The 16,610-nt window shown below is 55.9% G+C and overlaps 1 protein-coding gene across 3 annotated transcripts in view; it reads right to left on the bottom strand.

The window, feature by feature from the left end:
- EEFSEC (eukaryotic elongation factor, selenocysteine-tRNA specific) overlaps positions 1 to 16,610 on the bottom strand; it is a 238,568-nt gene that overhangs the window by 33,638 nt on the left and 188,320 nt on the right. For 2 of the 3 annotated variants that reach the window (XM_081822974.1, XM_081822968.1), the window contains one exon: positions 12,245 to 12,401. The exons of the other annotated variant lie outside the window; for it this stretch is intronic. In XM_081822974.1, coding sequence (XP_081679100.1) covers positions 12,245 to 12,401 — 157 coding nt within the window. The remainder of the gene's footprint in view (positions 1 to 12,244; positions 12,402 to 16,610) is intronic. 3 annotated transcript variants of the gene reach the window in all.

Genomic DNA, 16,610 nt, shown 5'->3' on the forward strand with positions numbered 1-16,610 from the left:
ACACCGAGGAAGCCTGACCTGACAAAGGCCAGATGTCAAGCATGGGCTTCAGGGCCTCAGGCTGGGGACTGAAGGTGAATAGCAAGAAGGATCTCCAGGGGCTCAACTGTGTAAGACATGTAAGACTTTGGGGAAAAAAGTTCCACTGCTTTGAAAAAACTGTTCCAAAACCACCATTTTAAACACGCCAAACTAAATGAATTTGTAACATATAATGCATTTATTTATTTATTTATTTATTATTTTTTTAAAAAGATTTATTTATTTATTTATTTGAGAGAGAGAGACTGAGAGAGAGAGAGCACATGAGAGGGGGGAGGGCCGGAGGGAGAAGGAGACTCCCTGCCGAGCAGGGAGCCCGATGCGGGACTCGATCCCAGGACTCCAGGATCATGACCTGAGCCGAAGGCAGTCGCTTAACCAACTGAGCCACCCAGGCGCCCTAACATATAATGCATTTAGAACAACGTCCCACACACTAGAAGAAGCGAGTATGCCAAACTCCTTCTAGCCTCTGTGCATTAGCATACTCTGTTCCCTGTGTCCTGAATGCCTTTCCTCCCTTTCTCTACCTGGGAAAACCCCTGTACCTTCAAGCCAGCTCAAGACTCACTGTATCTGTGGAAACTCCAGGCCCACTCTGGAAAGGAGTGGTCACCCATCCTCCCTGTCCCCAAGGCATGTAGGGCCCCTGTCATGCTTCTTAACTTTCTGTGGTCATCTCTGCCATACTTGTGCCCCCCTGGGGAGGGGCAGAAACCAGTTCCCTGTGTTCAGGGCTGATGCTAATCACAGGAGAGGGCCACAGCTGGAGCAAAGGAGGGAGGGAGACAGAGAGACAGACAGAGACAGAGACAGATGAAGACAGAGGACTCTACAGGCATTGGGAAGAAGCAGCTCCTCCCTGCACAGGCCCTGGCTTAGCCTGCCCAGGGCCGTGGGAAAGGGGCAGGACACTCCTACATTGGGCCCCATAGAGCCAGTTCTGCCTCACTGCTGTCAGACCAGGGCCTCAACCTTGACTTCCAAAGGGACTTCCTGGTGCCCTTCCTCCACGCAGGCCACAGCTCAGCAGCTGTGCGGCCCTGAGCCCCCTTCACACCAGCTATCTCTGGGCCATGGGCTGTCTCCATCTCTTCCTTGATCCTGCTGACAACCACCTTCACCAGCCACACAATTCTATCACCCACGGTGGGCAAACTGATGTCACATGCATCCCAGGTGATGCACTAAGAAGGACATGAGAGCACCTCTGTGGGGTTCCTTCCAAAAATGCACCACCTGAACCCAGTCATGAAGAAATACCAGACTGACCCAAAGAGCGCATGTGGGAAACAGATAAGTTGGACTCTTCCAAAACCCCTGGAGGCGTGAGAGCCAAATGCAGGGTGTGAGCCTCCCCAGAATCCTCCATCAGGGAGAAGTTTTAAAAGACATTATTGGGACAACTGGGGGGATCTGAAAGTGGGCTGTGTCTTAGACGGACTTTGAGTTTCTCGAAAGAGAATCGTATTGTGGTTGTATAGGAGGATGCCTTTGTTCCCGGGGGCATGCGCTGACGTACGCCAGTGTCACTGGTGTTCCAGGGCTAACATTCCAATGGTTCAGCACACACACAGAAAACCAAGGTGACAACATGTCAACAAGCATGAAATCCAAGGGAATATGCGTATTCAATAAACTATTCTCCCAACTTCTAATTCTGGTGAAAGTATTTGAAAGGTTGGGCAGGGGAACCCTCAAAATAACCCACCTTATAGATGAAGACACCAAGGCCCTGAAAGGTTAATATTCTAGCCAGGATTCCAACTCAGGTCTAGCCGACTCCAAAGCTCTTGTTCTTTGAAGGTCCCCTGCTTCCACCTCCTAGAGGGGGCAGGAAATGCCAAGCATGCACCAGCCTCAGTCCTGCCAGTATCTTTCAGTAAAAGTCAATCTGGGCCTGGCAGGGGCCACTCTTGAGGCAGCCAGCTAAGAACTCTGATGAAGCCCCAAGGACAGGTTACTGAGGTTGCCCAGGAATCTGTGCCAGAGTCTACAGTTGCGACTGGGTGGGTGGGTGGGGAGAGCACATTTTAAAGGAAAAGAAAACCAGTTTCACTTCAAACCCCAGAGGGAACACGCAACTAATGGCCTATTGTGCGAGGGCCTATTTATGGGAACGCGACAATCCCCACAACCTCAGGACTTCTCGTGGCCCCTCCCTTTGGCACCAAGACGAGTTTTCACTTTTTCTTGCTGGGTTTCCAGAAGCCTCGCCACGGAACGGTGACCATGAGAAATGCCCAACTCTGCTGGGGACTCCAGGGTCTGCTGGGCAGGTCATCTAGCTCCTCCAAGCCTCAGTGTACCCTTCAGGGAAATGGGATGGGGGCTGCAGGAGGATGGAGAGGCAGCGCATCAAGGACCTGGCCCCAACAGAGGCCAGATATGATGGCCCCGTCAGAAAACTGGGAGATTTCACGTAAAAACCCAGATCCTCAGTTTCTCTTGAAAAATGGGAAGATCTTATCGCGTGGCCGTGCTGCAGTCCAGCAACATCAGCGTGGAGCTGAGCGGTGTCTGTCCGCTGGGACATGGCAGCGTCAGCCTTGCAGCCCCCACCTGGAAGGGCCTGCGTTTCCAGGCCTGGGTGCCAGCACAAGGCAGGCAGATCTGGGCATCTTTGTACACTGGCCTAAGCCTTCCAGCACCCCAAGAATGGATCATTACAGCCACGTTCATCAAATGCAAACAGCGACTCTGAAGGCAGTGAGCTGCCCCAAATGCCCTTAGCTGAGCTACTGTACCCGGGGATCACTATCTACAACATGGACAGTTGATTCTGAAACGCTTCTTTCTTAAAAGCAAAAGGCAGAAAACTTCATCAAGTCTTGTTTACACAGGAGGCACTTCCGGCACCATGGGCTTATTAAGCCGCTACAGCTGGAGATGGGAGCAGGGCCTGGGCTGGGTGGCAGCAGCGTCCCGGCCCAGCCCAAGGGCAGCAGGGCCATACGCGGACATTGTAAAGTGCATGAAACTTGTGCCATGGCAAGTCCCGGAGGCCCAGCTCTCCCAGCTGAGGGAGGGACGAGGGACCATCAGGCCCACAAATGCAGGCAGCTGGGGGCCCAGCTCTAACTCCCGTTTCCAGAGCTCGCCTGAGCTGCCAGCGGCTCCCATCAGGGCAGGCCCACGGGAGAGCAGCTGGTGCAGGGCTGCCTTGCCTTCCTGATGGGGTGAGGCACCAGGACAAGGGAATCTTCCTGTCGCGCTGGCTTTGTTGGGTGCCTGATGGAGCCAGGGATACGGCCAGGCAGGTGACAGGCACGGTTCCAGCCATGGTGCTAAAGCTTGTCTTGGGGCCTCGTTTCCAAGGCTTAGTCTCCCTCCCTGTACCATTCGACAGGGACATAAGCAAGCAGCTGGTTCCAGTTCCTGGATTCAGGGCTGAGGACTGGTCCATGGTGCCGCAGTCTTGCAGCATCTGTGAGCTAGGCCCGTGGAAAGAGGTCAGGACTCTGCCTTGCAGGGTAAGAATCCACACTGGGGGTCCAGGTGCACGCCTGTGCCTATGCTCGGGGCCAGCAGCAATGCCTGGGCAGCAGGGACCGAAGAGCTACCTTTCTGCTGTGTGTAGACCTGTGCCCATCCTTCCGGACATGGTGAGAACAAGGCCGTGACACCCTAGGGGGGCACCAAGAGCTGTGGTTCCTGTCTGGGAAAGCAGAGTACAGGATCACCTGGCACCTTGGCTCCCAGCCCGCTCCATGTACACCCTCCTGCCCCATCAGCAGTACCTCTCTCATGGGACTTGGGAAGAGCATGTGCGTGGGGTGGGAGAGGAGTGGGGTGGGGCATGGCTCTTCGAGCCTCATCTGTGACACGGGGGTGACAACACTCCTTCTTAGGGTTGGTAGGAAGATGACCTTTCATACACTGCATCAAGGGATCTTTGGCGGGGCGCCTGGGTGCCTCCTCAGTCGTTAAGTGTCTGCCTTCAGCTCAGGTCATGATTCCCGATCCCCGCGTCGGGCTCCCTGCTCGGCGGGAAGCCTGCTTCTCCCTCTCCCACTCCCCCTGCTTGTGTTCCCTCTCTCTCTGTGTCTCTCCCTGTCAAATAAATAAATAAAATCTAAAAAAAAAAAAAGGGATCTTTGGCAATGGAAATCTGATGTTACGCCCCACCACAGGCTCTCCCAACAACTCCTCTCTGCATTAGGGTAGAGATGAACAGCCTCCTGGGGTTCACCAGACCCCACATGGTGGCCCCTGCCCGCCCATGTCCCCATCCCCCATCGCCCTCCAGTTTCCTGGGCCCAGTTATCCCTGAAGATGCTGATCTCTTCTGCCTCAGAGCTCTGCTCAGGCCCTTCCTTGCCTGGGACACTGCCCCTACTCTGCTTGAAGGGCTCCTACTCATCCTCCAGGGCCCTGTACCCTGCCACTGCCACAGGAAGCCTTCCTAACCCCAGACTTAAGTCAGTCTTGCTCTATACTCTCACAGCACCACACCCTTTCCCTGCACAGCTTGGTGAGGGCTGCCAAGTTACAAATGCTTGGGAGACGCATTCATCTTCCCAATGCGATGGGCTGAATTGTGTCCCCCCAGATTCACACACTGAGGTCCTAACCCCATGCACCTCGGGATGTGACTGTATTTGGAGACAGGGCCTTTAAAGGGGTGATTAAGGTAAAACAAGGTCATAATGGTGTGCCCTAATCCAATCTGACCAGTGTCCTTATAAGAAAAAGGAATTAGGACAGAGATATGCAGGGACACGCAGCCATGTGAAGAGACAGGGAGAAGACAGCCATCTGCAAGCCAAGGAGCGGGGCCACTAAAGAAACCAGCCCTGCTGATACCTTGATCCCGGACTTCCAGCCTCCAGAACAGAGACGATAGCGTCCCTGCTTTCAGCCACCTAGGCTGTGGTTACTTGTTACAGCAGCACAGGGATGACACATAAGAGGGGCTCAAACACTCATTGCTGACTAGATGAACGACTGACTGAGAACTCCCAGAGTGGGCCTGTGTCCTCTTGAGCCTGTGTGCCCGGAGCCCAGCACTGCTGCTGAGGCAGAGGAGGTGAGAGCAGAGAACCAGATGGAGGTGGAGTGTGCTCGTGCCAGGCGACTGCACATCCCGGCCGGTCGGCCGTCTCTGAGCTCGGACGGTGAGCTGCGCCGTGGTTCGGGGTGTGCCGTGGCCACTGCTGCGCTCGGCCCCAGTCCTCCTCCTCCTGCCGTGCAACCTTAGGCGAGCTGCGTGGGCTCCGTACTGGTTTGGGCCCCTCTTCAGTGAAATGAGGGTGCTGCTGGGAGGATGGAGTGGTCTGGCGACGTGGGGGCGCGCTCCCTGGTACAGAGCGAGGGCTCCGGAGTGGCCACTGTCTGTGCCACTGGCATCATCACCCTCACCGTGGGTCCTGCCTGCTGCCTTCCTGGATGGCTGCTGTCCCTGCTGCGGGTCCTCAGGCTGCAGGTGGCAGCCAGGCGGCCCCACTCCCTCTGGCTGCTGGCCCATCCGGCTTCGGCCAACATCCCTGGACAGCTCCTAGAAGCCACGTGTCTCGTGTTTCACCAATCACCTGCTTGGGCCCAGGGGGACACCTGGGACTCTGTGTTCAATCGGAAGGGAAATGTATAATCCTTGCTTTTGACCAAATGCAAAGTGCCTTCCAGGGTCAATAAATGGGAGGGGTCCTGGTAGCCGAGCCAAACTCAGCTTGAAAGATGGTAACTCCCCCTGCTCTGCCGTGGGGGCAGGGCCCTCGGTGGGCATGTGGGACCCCAGGTAAGGGCAGGTGCCTTGTGGGTGAAAACAACACACAACCCCAGCTACCATTCACAAAGCCCTTGTCACAGGTCAGATACTGTGGGCAGGGCTTAGCGATCTAATCCCTACCCCCTGCTTGGAATCAGAATTATTCCTTGGTGTTAACACCGAGGGGCTGAAGCTCCAGGTGGGCATGGCCTGCCACAATCAAAAGGGGCTGCCTGTATCTGCAGGCCATGCCCTGTGCTGTGTCAAGGGACCCTCCAAGGAACTGGGCCTGTAGCACTTACAGCCCTGGCCTGGTCCACCTACCCTCCTGGCCGACCTGGGCGCCGAGAGCCGGTGAGGCAGAAGAGGTAGTGCTGCCCCGCTGGGTGCTCAGGCTAAGATGGAGCACTGCACGACTCTCCTTCTCCAGCCAACGTTCAGGACCTCCCTCCCCTCTGCCACATTCCAGGCCTTGGACAAGGCCGGGCACCTGAAGGGCCTGATAAATAGCTGACGAGAGACAGATGAACGGAGGTGCGGGGCTGCCCCCGGAGTCTTGGGACACAAAGGGGAGGCTGTTTCAGCACACGGGTGCTAGGGCGGTCTGCCTGAACTGAGTCCTGGGAAAGAGCTTCTGAGAAAAGAGCCAGCTGGTAGGGCCTCTGCACCCCTTGTTCCTGGTAGCCACTGTGCGTTTCCCTGGGGACTTAAGAGGGCTCTTACTAGTTGTATAGCTGTGATCAAGGGGCCCCAATTTCCCCATCTGCAGAATGGGTTAGAGCCGGATTAAATGGACAGGCTCCATCCTTTCAGCCCTGGCCTCCTCCTGCACCAGTGCCCTGGGCAGTGCCAGAGAGGAGCACCAAGTGGTGGTCTGGAGTCAGATGTCCCTCCACAGAGGAGGGACTCTGGTTTGGGTCTGCGGAGTGGTCTGGGCAGTGAGGGAGGAATGAGGCCCTGGGAGGTGAGGTGAGCATTCCCACAGCCATGGTAGAGGCGTAGAAAATGAAGCCCAGAGCAGGCAGCCAGGGGCCGGGGCCTGCGCTCCCCATCCATGGCTTCTCCTACTGGCCACAGGATTCTAAAGAACACACATCTGATCCCAGCTCTCTCCATATACCTCCTTCTCCTCTTCCCTCCCAATCCCTGCTTGGACAGCAGCTCCTTGGGGAAGTTTGCCCTTTCTCTCCCTCAGGATGGCCACTCTCCCCACTCCGTTCCTGGCCCCGTACTCCTATGGATGCCCACCATGCTGACTGCAAACTGTTGGTCTGTGCCTTCGTGTCTCCCACGGGGATGTGCCTTGGGGCAGGACTTGGTCAAATGGTCTCTGCGTCCGCAGCCCTGAGCCTCCACTGGAGTTTGCAGAGCTGGACGGACTGGCACCCTCCCCCTTCAAGTTCTCTTTAAAGAACTAGAACCCCCAAAGCCATGTCATGAGGAGATGGCTGTGCTGAGGGGGTCTGATGACGCTAGTACCTTCCTCCTTTGGAGGCGTTTCTGGGGAGGCCCACAGCACACCAGGCACCAGGCCCCTTGGCCCCCACAGGCCTGGGTTCACTCATTTGTTCATTCCAGTCCAGCCTATTCCACTGAATAGACTTCATTTATTCATGTGTGCAAGCAGCATTTCTTATTCCATGGAAAGCCAACCCCCTTGGCTTGGATTGGGATGGTACACCGAAGCCCTGAACACCTGGAGGTGGTTGCAGGGGGCTAAAGCCATGGTGGCCTAGGGACCCTCCTCAGAACACCGATCAGAGGTGAGCAGGCCGTGGTTATCCAGATGTGCCACTCTGCCACAGGGCCACATGGCAGCCTCCCCATCGCATCTCTCAGGCCCTCTGCTAGAGGCCCCGCCGAGCAGAATGGCTACAACAGTTCCCTTCTCCCACACAGCCTGAGGGACAGAGCTGCGCGTTCTCACCTCCCCACCAGCCCCGTGAGGAGCCAGAGCTCAGAGAGAGTCGTGGGCAGAGTGGTCGATAGCGGGGTAATCTGGGTTCAATCCTACTCTGAGGCTTCCTGCTATGTAACACCGGGCAAGTTCATTGCTTATCCTCCAGGCCTCGGGGTCCTCATCTGTCAAATGGCGATACTCCAACGCCATGGGTGCCAACCTTCCTGCGGGCTTCCCGGGGGCCCCCTCAGGCAGCTGTCCTGGCTCCTGAGTGATGCTCCTCCTGAAGAGCAGTAAGCAGAAGTTCCTTCTGGTTTCTTACCGCGAGTACAACTCCACACATTTCTTTCTTTTCTCTTCTCATCTGCCTAGAGTCCATTTAGTTGTGATTAGTAAAAGTTGAAAGGGTCTTAAAAGATCACCAAAATTTGAGGATCCTAAGTGCCAGTTAGTGGGGCCCAAGACCTCTGCTTCCAGGTTTGATTGAGAGCCTGGCTGACTCACAGCAAGGTCAGTTTCTTGACACGTACGAGAAGTGTGGGTCTTGGCAGGCGGGACAAGCCCGTGGAGAGGACGAGGTCCTTGCTGTGGCCATCAGTGGCTGTGGTTCTCAATAACACCAGCTCTGGCTTTTCCAAAGTGAGTGTCTGCTCGGAGCTCTGTGACATGGTCAGTTTCACTTGGGAGTCGTGTGGTCACCTGACTCGAGGTGGTGATGCATGTCAACCCGTGGTACTTGGGGCCTAGGGTTTTCCAGTGACTAGGCCGTCAGCTGCATTTGCACTGCAGCCCATCCCCATCTGTTCTACTAGCACAGACTACGTACAATCCTCCCCCAACTGGCAGGTCAGGAGCACCGTGTGGGAGACGAGCCACTCAAAGAGCTTGCCACGTCCTACCAAGGTACACATATCAACCTACTGGGTAACTTTAGGTTTCTGAGGCATTGTTTTGGAAGACAAAATGCATGCATATGCTCACATTCTCCCCTAGAGTCAGTAAGAGGTAGCTCGTAGCTGTTAGGAGGGACAAGTGTCTTCCTCCCCTTGACTCTTCTCTGGCAGGAAGTCATCAAGGAGCTCATTTCCCTTGCAGAGTGGGGTGTGTGGGGTTGGTGGCAGCTGGTTCTGGGATGCTGGTGTGGAGTGGAGGGTGGCACGGGAAGAGCAGGGTGAGCAGTGGCAGCCCAGGCCAGGCCACCCCGCACAGGGGGGTCTCCACCCACACGTGGACCCCAAGAGCCCGGCTCCCCGAAGCCCTGACCCCTCTCTTGGGGCTGGCAGGGCGAGAAGGGACAGGCTGGCCACCCAGACAGACCATGAGTCAGGCGCTCAGCCCTGCTGCTCCCTAGGCCCACCTGGAGATGAAGGCCACCGGACCTGGCTCCACAATGTAGCACCCGGCACCTGGGAAGCAGAGACACTATGCCATGGGCTGGATCTTCAGGAGGAGCCTCAACTCTGCCTGCGAAGTCTTCTACCTACTCCTTCTCTGTAGCAGTGCAACCCAGTGCATTCCTAGCTCATCTTGTAGGGCCTCTCAGCCTCCCAGGACTTACAAACAGAGGCCACTTTCTTGAAGGGAGTAGCTATGTAAATGTGGGGCTTCCCAATCTTGAGGCCCCCTCAAGACTTTCTGGGTCAGCTCCTTGGGTGTCATGTGGGGCTATCCCTCTAGCCCCTCTGATTTTGGAGACTATCTTCTGGGGGAAGCCATGGGCTCAGTGTCAGGACTCCTGTCTCAGAGGCCAGCATCTAGGGCTCCATAAAACACTGTTTCCATTTTACGGTTCACCTTTGACTCATGAACCTGAGGAGTAAGTGTTGGTCCTGAAATTCAAGTAGGAGTTACAAGTCGCCATGGGCCAAACCCAGCCCAAAGGTATGTTTTGTTTAGTTTGGACAGTTTTATATTTTTAATCAGGAAGTTTTACATAAAAATGAAATCAGATAAAATTAGATTCCTTGGCCTACAGCAAGAGACCTGAGTAGCAGGCCACCATGGTCCCCACCACTCCCTATTGCCTGCCACCTGGTCTCTTCAACACCTGCTAGGCCCTGTTGGCATCTGGCCTTGTCACAGAAGTGAGAGGCCCCAGGGAGCACCCGGGCTGGGGGTGAGGGGCAGATGGGAGGACATCTAGATGATATTTAGACTGCCTCGCCCACTGTGTTGCCCTGCAGAGCTAGCACCGAGGCCCATAGGCCACATTTGACCCAGCTCCACCCACAGTCTGGGGGCTTGCACAGCTCTCCCCTGAACCGCTCCTGCTCTGGGAGCCTTAGATGGGACCAAAGCCCTGGGCCTCCGCACCCCAGCACTTGCAGCTCGCAGCCAGCATCGCTCCTCCTCCTCCACCTGGCACTGGGTGTCTCAGGTTCACTGAAGAGTCTTTCACAATTAATGCACTTCAAAAAGGTTAAAAGTAATTCTTTATGGGAGGAATCGGCAGGAAAAGACAAGCAGGAGGGGGGTGAGGAGTGGGGTGGGTGGGATGAAGGAATCTGACCAGTTATATTTAATAAAAAGCTTAAAAGCCACAAACAGGAAGCAGACCTATTAAAAAGGCAACACTGACCTAACAAAGGAATGTGAACTTGAGTTGACTGAAGCAGCGGCACTGTGTCTCCCTCCCTGTACTCCCACCCCAGCACCCAGGGCCCCCAAACAAGCCTCCTCTTGTACTCTGGCCTGTTCTGGGAACACCCCAACTCTGAGCTTGCCTCAGGCTAAAGGAAGGGGAGCTGAGGGAATGTCGGCATGACTCTACACACCCCCCAAAAAGGAAACAGATGGTGCTGTCCTTCCCTTGTCTGAACCAGCAGGCCCCCACAGCTGGGGGAGGGATGAGTGTTCCAGGGTGCAGCCCCCCAACTCCAGGCAGCTCCCCTCTGCCCTCCCAGTGCCCTGTACCCCTCCTTCCAGTAAGCCCCCACAGGTACAGGCCCAGGGCCCTGGGAACAGAGGTCTGGACCTTGGCCTGCCTGGCTCATGCCTTGTGTGTGCTCCTTGGAACCCAGAGCAGGGCACTGTGGACCCCGGTTTGGCTGAGGTAATGACCAGAGCAGTGGAGAGGACAGGACAGGAGCCTGAAGCCTGGTATCATGGTTAGAGGCTCCTATCCGTGGGCCACTTTGCCTGCCCCAAGGGAGTATCTCCAACTGCGACAGAGCTGAACTCCACCCTGACAGAGACCTCGGGGTACAAACAGTGGTTCTGAGGGCCACAGGGAAGCAGGCCTCTGATGCCTGCTGCCCTTCCTCACGAGAGGGCAAATGCCACACATGACACTCTGGGCTTGCGGAAAGACTCAGGAGGCAAGGCCCCTCAGCCAGGCTCTCAGGAGAGCAGAGGGTACTGACTTCACTCAGTGAGCTGCCAGGGAGCTGGCATTCCTGTTTCCTTGCTCGGCCAGGGCACTACCCTACCTGGAGATTTCACTCAAGAAGCTACATACCAATAGCACGTTGCTGACCGGATCTGAACCTCCCCATGGCTTTCCAACCCTCACAAGAATAAAACCCAGAGTCCTGCAGATAGGCAAAGTACAGCCACAGGCTGATATGAAATCAGGCTTTCTCTGTAACATCCTTCAACTCTGCTGCATGTTTGGGAACTGGCCTAACACAATGCTGGCGAAGAAAAGTGGCATCCCACATGCCTCCCAGTTCGTGCCAAACAACCACTCCTCAAACGCACACCCAAACTCACCCTTACCCCAGGGCCTTTGCGCTTGTCCCCTCTCTCCACAGAGTGTTCCTTCCCTTGGCGTCAGTGGGGCTCCCTCCTTCCCTTTGGTCAGGGCCCTACTCAACTGTTACCTCCTCAGAGAGGTCCTCGCTGATCGCCCCTGTCCAGAGGTACACACACAGTGCTTCTCACCCTCTCCCTGCTTTATTTTTCTGCGACGTACAGTAGATACTCACCGAATGTGTTCCCACCTGTCCCCTCCCACGACCACAGCAGCCTGCCTGGTGTGTGGCAGGACCTCCAGAAGATGGGTGTGGGGTAAGTGCAGCAGTGATGGAAGGGAGGGCCAAACTAAAGAGATCCAAGGGCTCTATTCCCAAGAGCAAGGCACACCTTTGACCCCACCATGGATAAGTCCCAACTCAGATCCCTCAGAGGCTCAGCACCTATTGTTCTCCACCGGGCAAAAAAGTAGGTGGCAACTCATATTCTGGGAAACCGTACTGACTACTGGGGCAGTATGCCAGGCCCCTGGCAGTCTCTCTCACCAACTCTTCCTCCAAACCACCTCCCAGATCAGGATTGGTATCGCACTTCACAGACAAGCCAGGTAATTCACCCAAGGTCACCCCTGTATGGTTTACTGTGGAGCAGGAGCTCAGACTCACACCTTGACCCTGGCTCAGACCAGAGGCTGACTGTACACCAGCCCCCCCAGGACCCACCCTGGCTCTCCAGCCACAAGCCCGTGGGACAGGAAGCCATGACGTTGAGAGGGCTGGGCCCCGTGCATCAGCTCAGGCAGGCTGAGCATCCTGAGCCAAGGGGCACTGTCCATGCACTGTCTCCACCATCTCTCCCTGCCTGCACAGTACCTGCCAGTGGGAGGAAGGGACTGCACTCACCAGGGATGTGGATCTTGAACTTGCCACTCTGGCCGAAGGCGCTGTCGATGACCCCCAGCTCCCCGGTGGATAGGTACACCTTGAGGCCCACAAAGAGCTGGATGTTGGTCTCCTTTTTGAACAGGGAGCGGCCGATCACGCTGTGGTCATCCATCACCTGTCCCCACACACCCAGCCCCAGAGAGAGCATCAGTGTGTGCTAGAGGAGGCCAGGCCTGCTGCCGCTACCCCCCGCCCCCCGCCCCCACCTGGTGATCTGCCCATCTCACTGACAACGGAATGCACTGGGGCCATGTGGTGGCCAGCCCTCATCACCATCACCACTGACCTCCAGTGAGCCCCGGCTGCTGCCAGGCCACCTGTGAGAACTTTATGGGGGTCACACTTAGCACCACAGCAGCAATGGGAGGGAGGCACTCTTTCCTCACTTTACAGACACAAACTGGCGACACAGCAGAGTTAGGCCATCTGTCCAAGGTCACAGAGCTCCCAGGGCAGAGGGAACTCAGAAGCCACAATCGCCCTGCCTGCACCTGCCTCTGCGTGGCCACTGCACCCTGCCTGTCCTTGAGCACTTGTCTAATGATGGCTAGCAGCACTCTCCTCAGGAAAGCTTGCATGGACACCCCAGGTCGAGAGGATGACATCCACTCCTGATCCTGCAGCAAGGCTTTCTAGAACTCGCCTCGCCCTCTCTCTGCTTTTCCCTCCCACAAGGAGTGTCTGAGAACGCAGTCTCTGCTGCTCCAGCACTCTCTGCACGTATGTATTTCAGCCAAGGCTTTCCTCACTCTGTCAGAGCCCCTTCCTAGCCTGGCCCACATCTACTCCACAGCCCCGCTGCCCCCTCTGCATGACGCCCTCCCGCCCCCATCCCGGCAGAAGCCCCAGCTCCCCTGGCTCCCTGCTGGCCATGGCCAGGCCCTCTACTGCTGAACCTGTGCCCCTCACCTCTTTGTGGAGGCTCAGGTTGACAGAAGGGACATGCGTGTGTGTGAAAAAGCCAACCTGGTACAGCCCTGATTTCAGTACGAGCTATGTTCACCTTGAACCTCTCCCCAGGGACCGACCATGAGAAGGCTGAAGAACCATCTCCCCTCAGGGAAGGTGGCATGGCCTGAAGCTCCCCAACCCCCCAGGTGGCCTCCCCTGCCCTGCCCGGTTCCTTTCCAGGGCCGGTGCCAGGAAGGGGCCAGGCGTCTGTGTAAAAGAGAGAGAAAGGGTGTGCGTGTGTGTGTGATATGAAAGACTAGACCCTCTCCCAGATGACCTCAGAAAGGCTAACACAGAGCTTCAGCCTGAGAGTTGCTGCTACTGTGGGGCAGGACCCATGCCCCACCTGGCATCTGGCATGCCACAGCGCAACAGGGGAGGCTTCCCCCTGCTCTCCAGGCCCCGCGCACAGGGTTGAGTGTGAGCAGGCGCCAGCCCGGGCAGCAGCGGGGAGGCCGGAAGCGCTACCAGCGGTAGCACCTGCGGCCTCCACGTGCTCTCCTCCTGAGGCTGAGGCTCACGGGGGACCCCCGTGGGCTGGGCTGTCCTCAACCTCAGAAACCTCTCACTTCTGCCCAAGACGCCAAGATTGGGCCAAGGGCCCCAGATGGATTGTTTTGAAAGGTAGAAACTGTCCCATTTACCCTAAGACCCTTTTAGAAAAACATACCCTATTCTATTTGATTCATAGTGCCAGATAAAAGGTACTCGCATTCCTCCTCTCCCCAGTGATGGATGAATTGGATACAAACAACGATAAGAATAATCATTTCCACTTGCATAGCCCTTTATAATTCACAAATCTCATTCCCACACATGAACTTCTCCTCGTCCTTCAGGACTCGGCTCCAGCACAGCTCCCCTGTGGGCTGGCTTGCCGTGGGCTCTGCCTCATCTGTGGGTGCTGCTGGGTCAAATGAATGGAGCCGGCTCCTCTGACCTGCAGGACACGGAGAGCGAGGGCGAGCAGATGTCACCAGCCCCACATGCTTTCCCGGGCTCCCCGGCTCCCAGAAGTCCTGTCTCCACACCCATCAGAGTGGCCTGCATGTGGAGTTCCGTTCCCAGCCTGGCCGGAGCCCGGGAGGCAGGGCTGCCTCTCACATTCAGCAGCCTCGCCTGGTACAGTAGGGGCCCAGGCTGTTTAGCTGAACTGACCCTATGGCTCTGGATTAGCCATTCCAGAGGTGCTCTGTGCCACTTCCTGTCCCAAGCTCAGCCTGTGCTACAGAGAGGCCACCTGTCCTTAGGAGAAAGAGACTGCCTCAGGGCACCTCAGCCTATGACAGAGTCATTTAGCAGGGCCCCACTGAGCCCTCGAGCACCCCTGTGTGCAAGGGGTTTTCATTCCTACTTCAGGGTGGTTAGAGGGGAGATCTGAGGGAAGTGCTTGTCGCCAGAGCCAGCGGCACAGTAGAAGCTCAAACCCAAGCATGGCGAGCTTCTGCAGAGCCTATGCTCCAGCATTCAAGCAGAGAAAGACTGCACTGACCACACCCCCCACCCCAAGCTGGAGAAGCAGGCGGGTCTGGTGCTGCCGCGAAGCCCTGGGGCACTCTGGGCAGGACGGGTGGGTCCCAGGCCTTTGCTGGCCTGTGAGACAGAGCCAGCTGAGACAGAAGACCTGTCCCCAGCATCATAGCTGGCTGAGAGATGATAAAGCACAGTCCTTGCACCAGGAGCTTACAACCTACCTAGAGAACCATCTTATAAAAGGCACCACAGGGACCCAATGGGCAATCCAGGCAGAAAATTCACCCCAAATTCATAATGTCCTTCCTTTCTCCCTACAAATACTTATCGAGAGCCTACCATGTGCCTGGTGTGTCACTGAGGACAAATCAAAGCTCCTGCCTCAAGCGGCTCATGCATATCCTTGTGGGAGGTAATTACATTCTGCCTTTGGACTGCTCACTGCAGACAGGGCGTCCCCATCTCTGGGCAGGCCCTTGGTGCCCAGCAAGGGCCCCAGTCAAGGCCTTCGTGCCTGTGGCCCCCTGCACCCCAGCCCTTGCTCCTCTGCACACCCTGGTCCTCTCTCTGTCTTCGGAGCACAGATCATCCCTGATATTACGCCACCGTTTTATCTGTTACTTGTTTACTCCTCCCAAGCAGGACCCAGGTCTGAGAAAGCAGAAACATGGCTCTCTTCTCCACAGCTGCATTTCCTGCATGTAAACACCACTTACCATATGTGCGCTCCTTGAATGCCTAAGTCAAAGTGGAACATGTACATAACTGATTGTTGGTACATCTGCAATGCTCAGTCCTGCCTGTGGTCTTTCATCTTTTAACACTTCATTGAGGCATAACTGATATATAACAGCATGTACATATTTTAGGTAAAACTTGAGAATTTGAGATATACATAGATACCCATGAAACCATTACCATCAAGCTAGTGAATATAATGAACATGTCTATCATCCCCCCACCCTCTTCCCAACTCTGTACCCACCCCAGACCCCTGGCAGTCCTCCCAGGCTCAGCTTGGACAAGCTTTCCTTCAGACAGCCTCCCCACGTGGCAGGCACCTCCTGTCCCAAGGCCTGGCCGCTCTGTCTCATCACAGGCAGTTGGCCTGTCTGTGTCCCTCACCAGACAGACTGGGAGTTCTCTCTCACATGGCCCTGACCCACGAAAGGTCCCAGTAAATATGCACATGATACGCAGGTGGGGAGGGAGACAGAAGGTGACTCTTGGCTCCTTGGGGGCAAAAGAAAATCACTCAAGCGGACTCGTGGTTGGTGGTACATTTCATTCGATAGGGAGCCAACAGCCTCACCTTGCGCCTTGTTCCCCTGCCCGCCCCAGAGCTGGTCATCCCTGACCCTGGAGCACAGCGGCCCATCTCTTGGCCTTCCAGTGGGCCTGGCGGCTGGGTTTCACCGTGACCAGGGCCACGGGGTGGCTGGCAGGCATGCTACCTATTAGCAAGAAGGCATTTCACAAGACTTTCTACTGCATCTTCTCCCCTGCCTCCCCCTTTCTTTTGGTTATAGAATATTAACTTAAAAAGTGAAATGCCACAGACACGGTGGAGGATCCATCTTCTCCCCCAAGCCAAGGACTTGCAATGGGGGCAGACTAATTTTATTAACTTCAGGGGAACTTCAAAAAGCTTCAGGGCTTTCAAGGCAGACTGCAACGACCCCAAAGTTGGTTTAAGTGCTACATAAACAAAAGCCTAGGGCTGGGGAAGTGGAGGGCTCCCAGCACTTCTTGTTTATGTTCTCATCTGACCAGGCGGGCCAGCGTGCGGGCTGGCGGGCCCTGTAATCCTGCTGGTGTGTGGTGCCGGTCAGTTCACTGACCTACATTACCACAATATTTTTTTAAGCATCCGGGATAAGGTGAGGAGCGAATGGGCTTT

Source organism: Leptonychotes weddellii, chromosome 1, assembly GCF_054177405.1.
Source record: "Leptonychotes weddellii isolate Sample4059 chromosome 1, ASM5417740v2, whole genome shotgun sequence".
Taxonomy (NCBI): domain Eukaryota; kingdom Metazoa; phylum Chordata; class Mammalia; order Carnivora; family Phocidae; genus Leptonychotes; species Leptonychotes weddellii.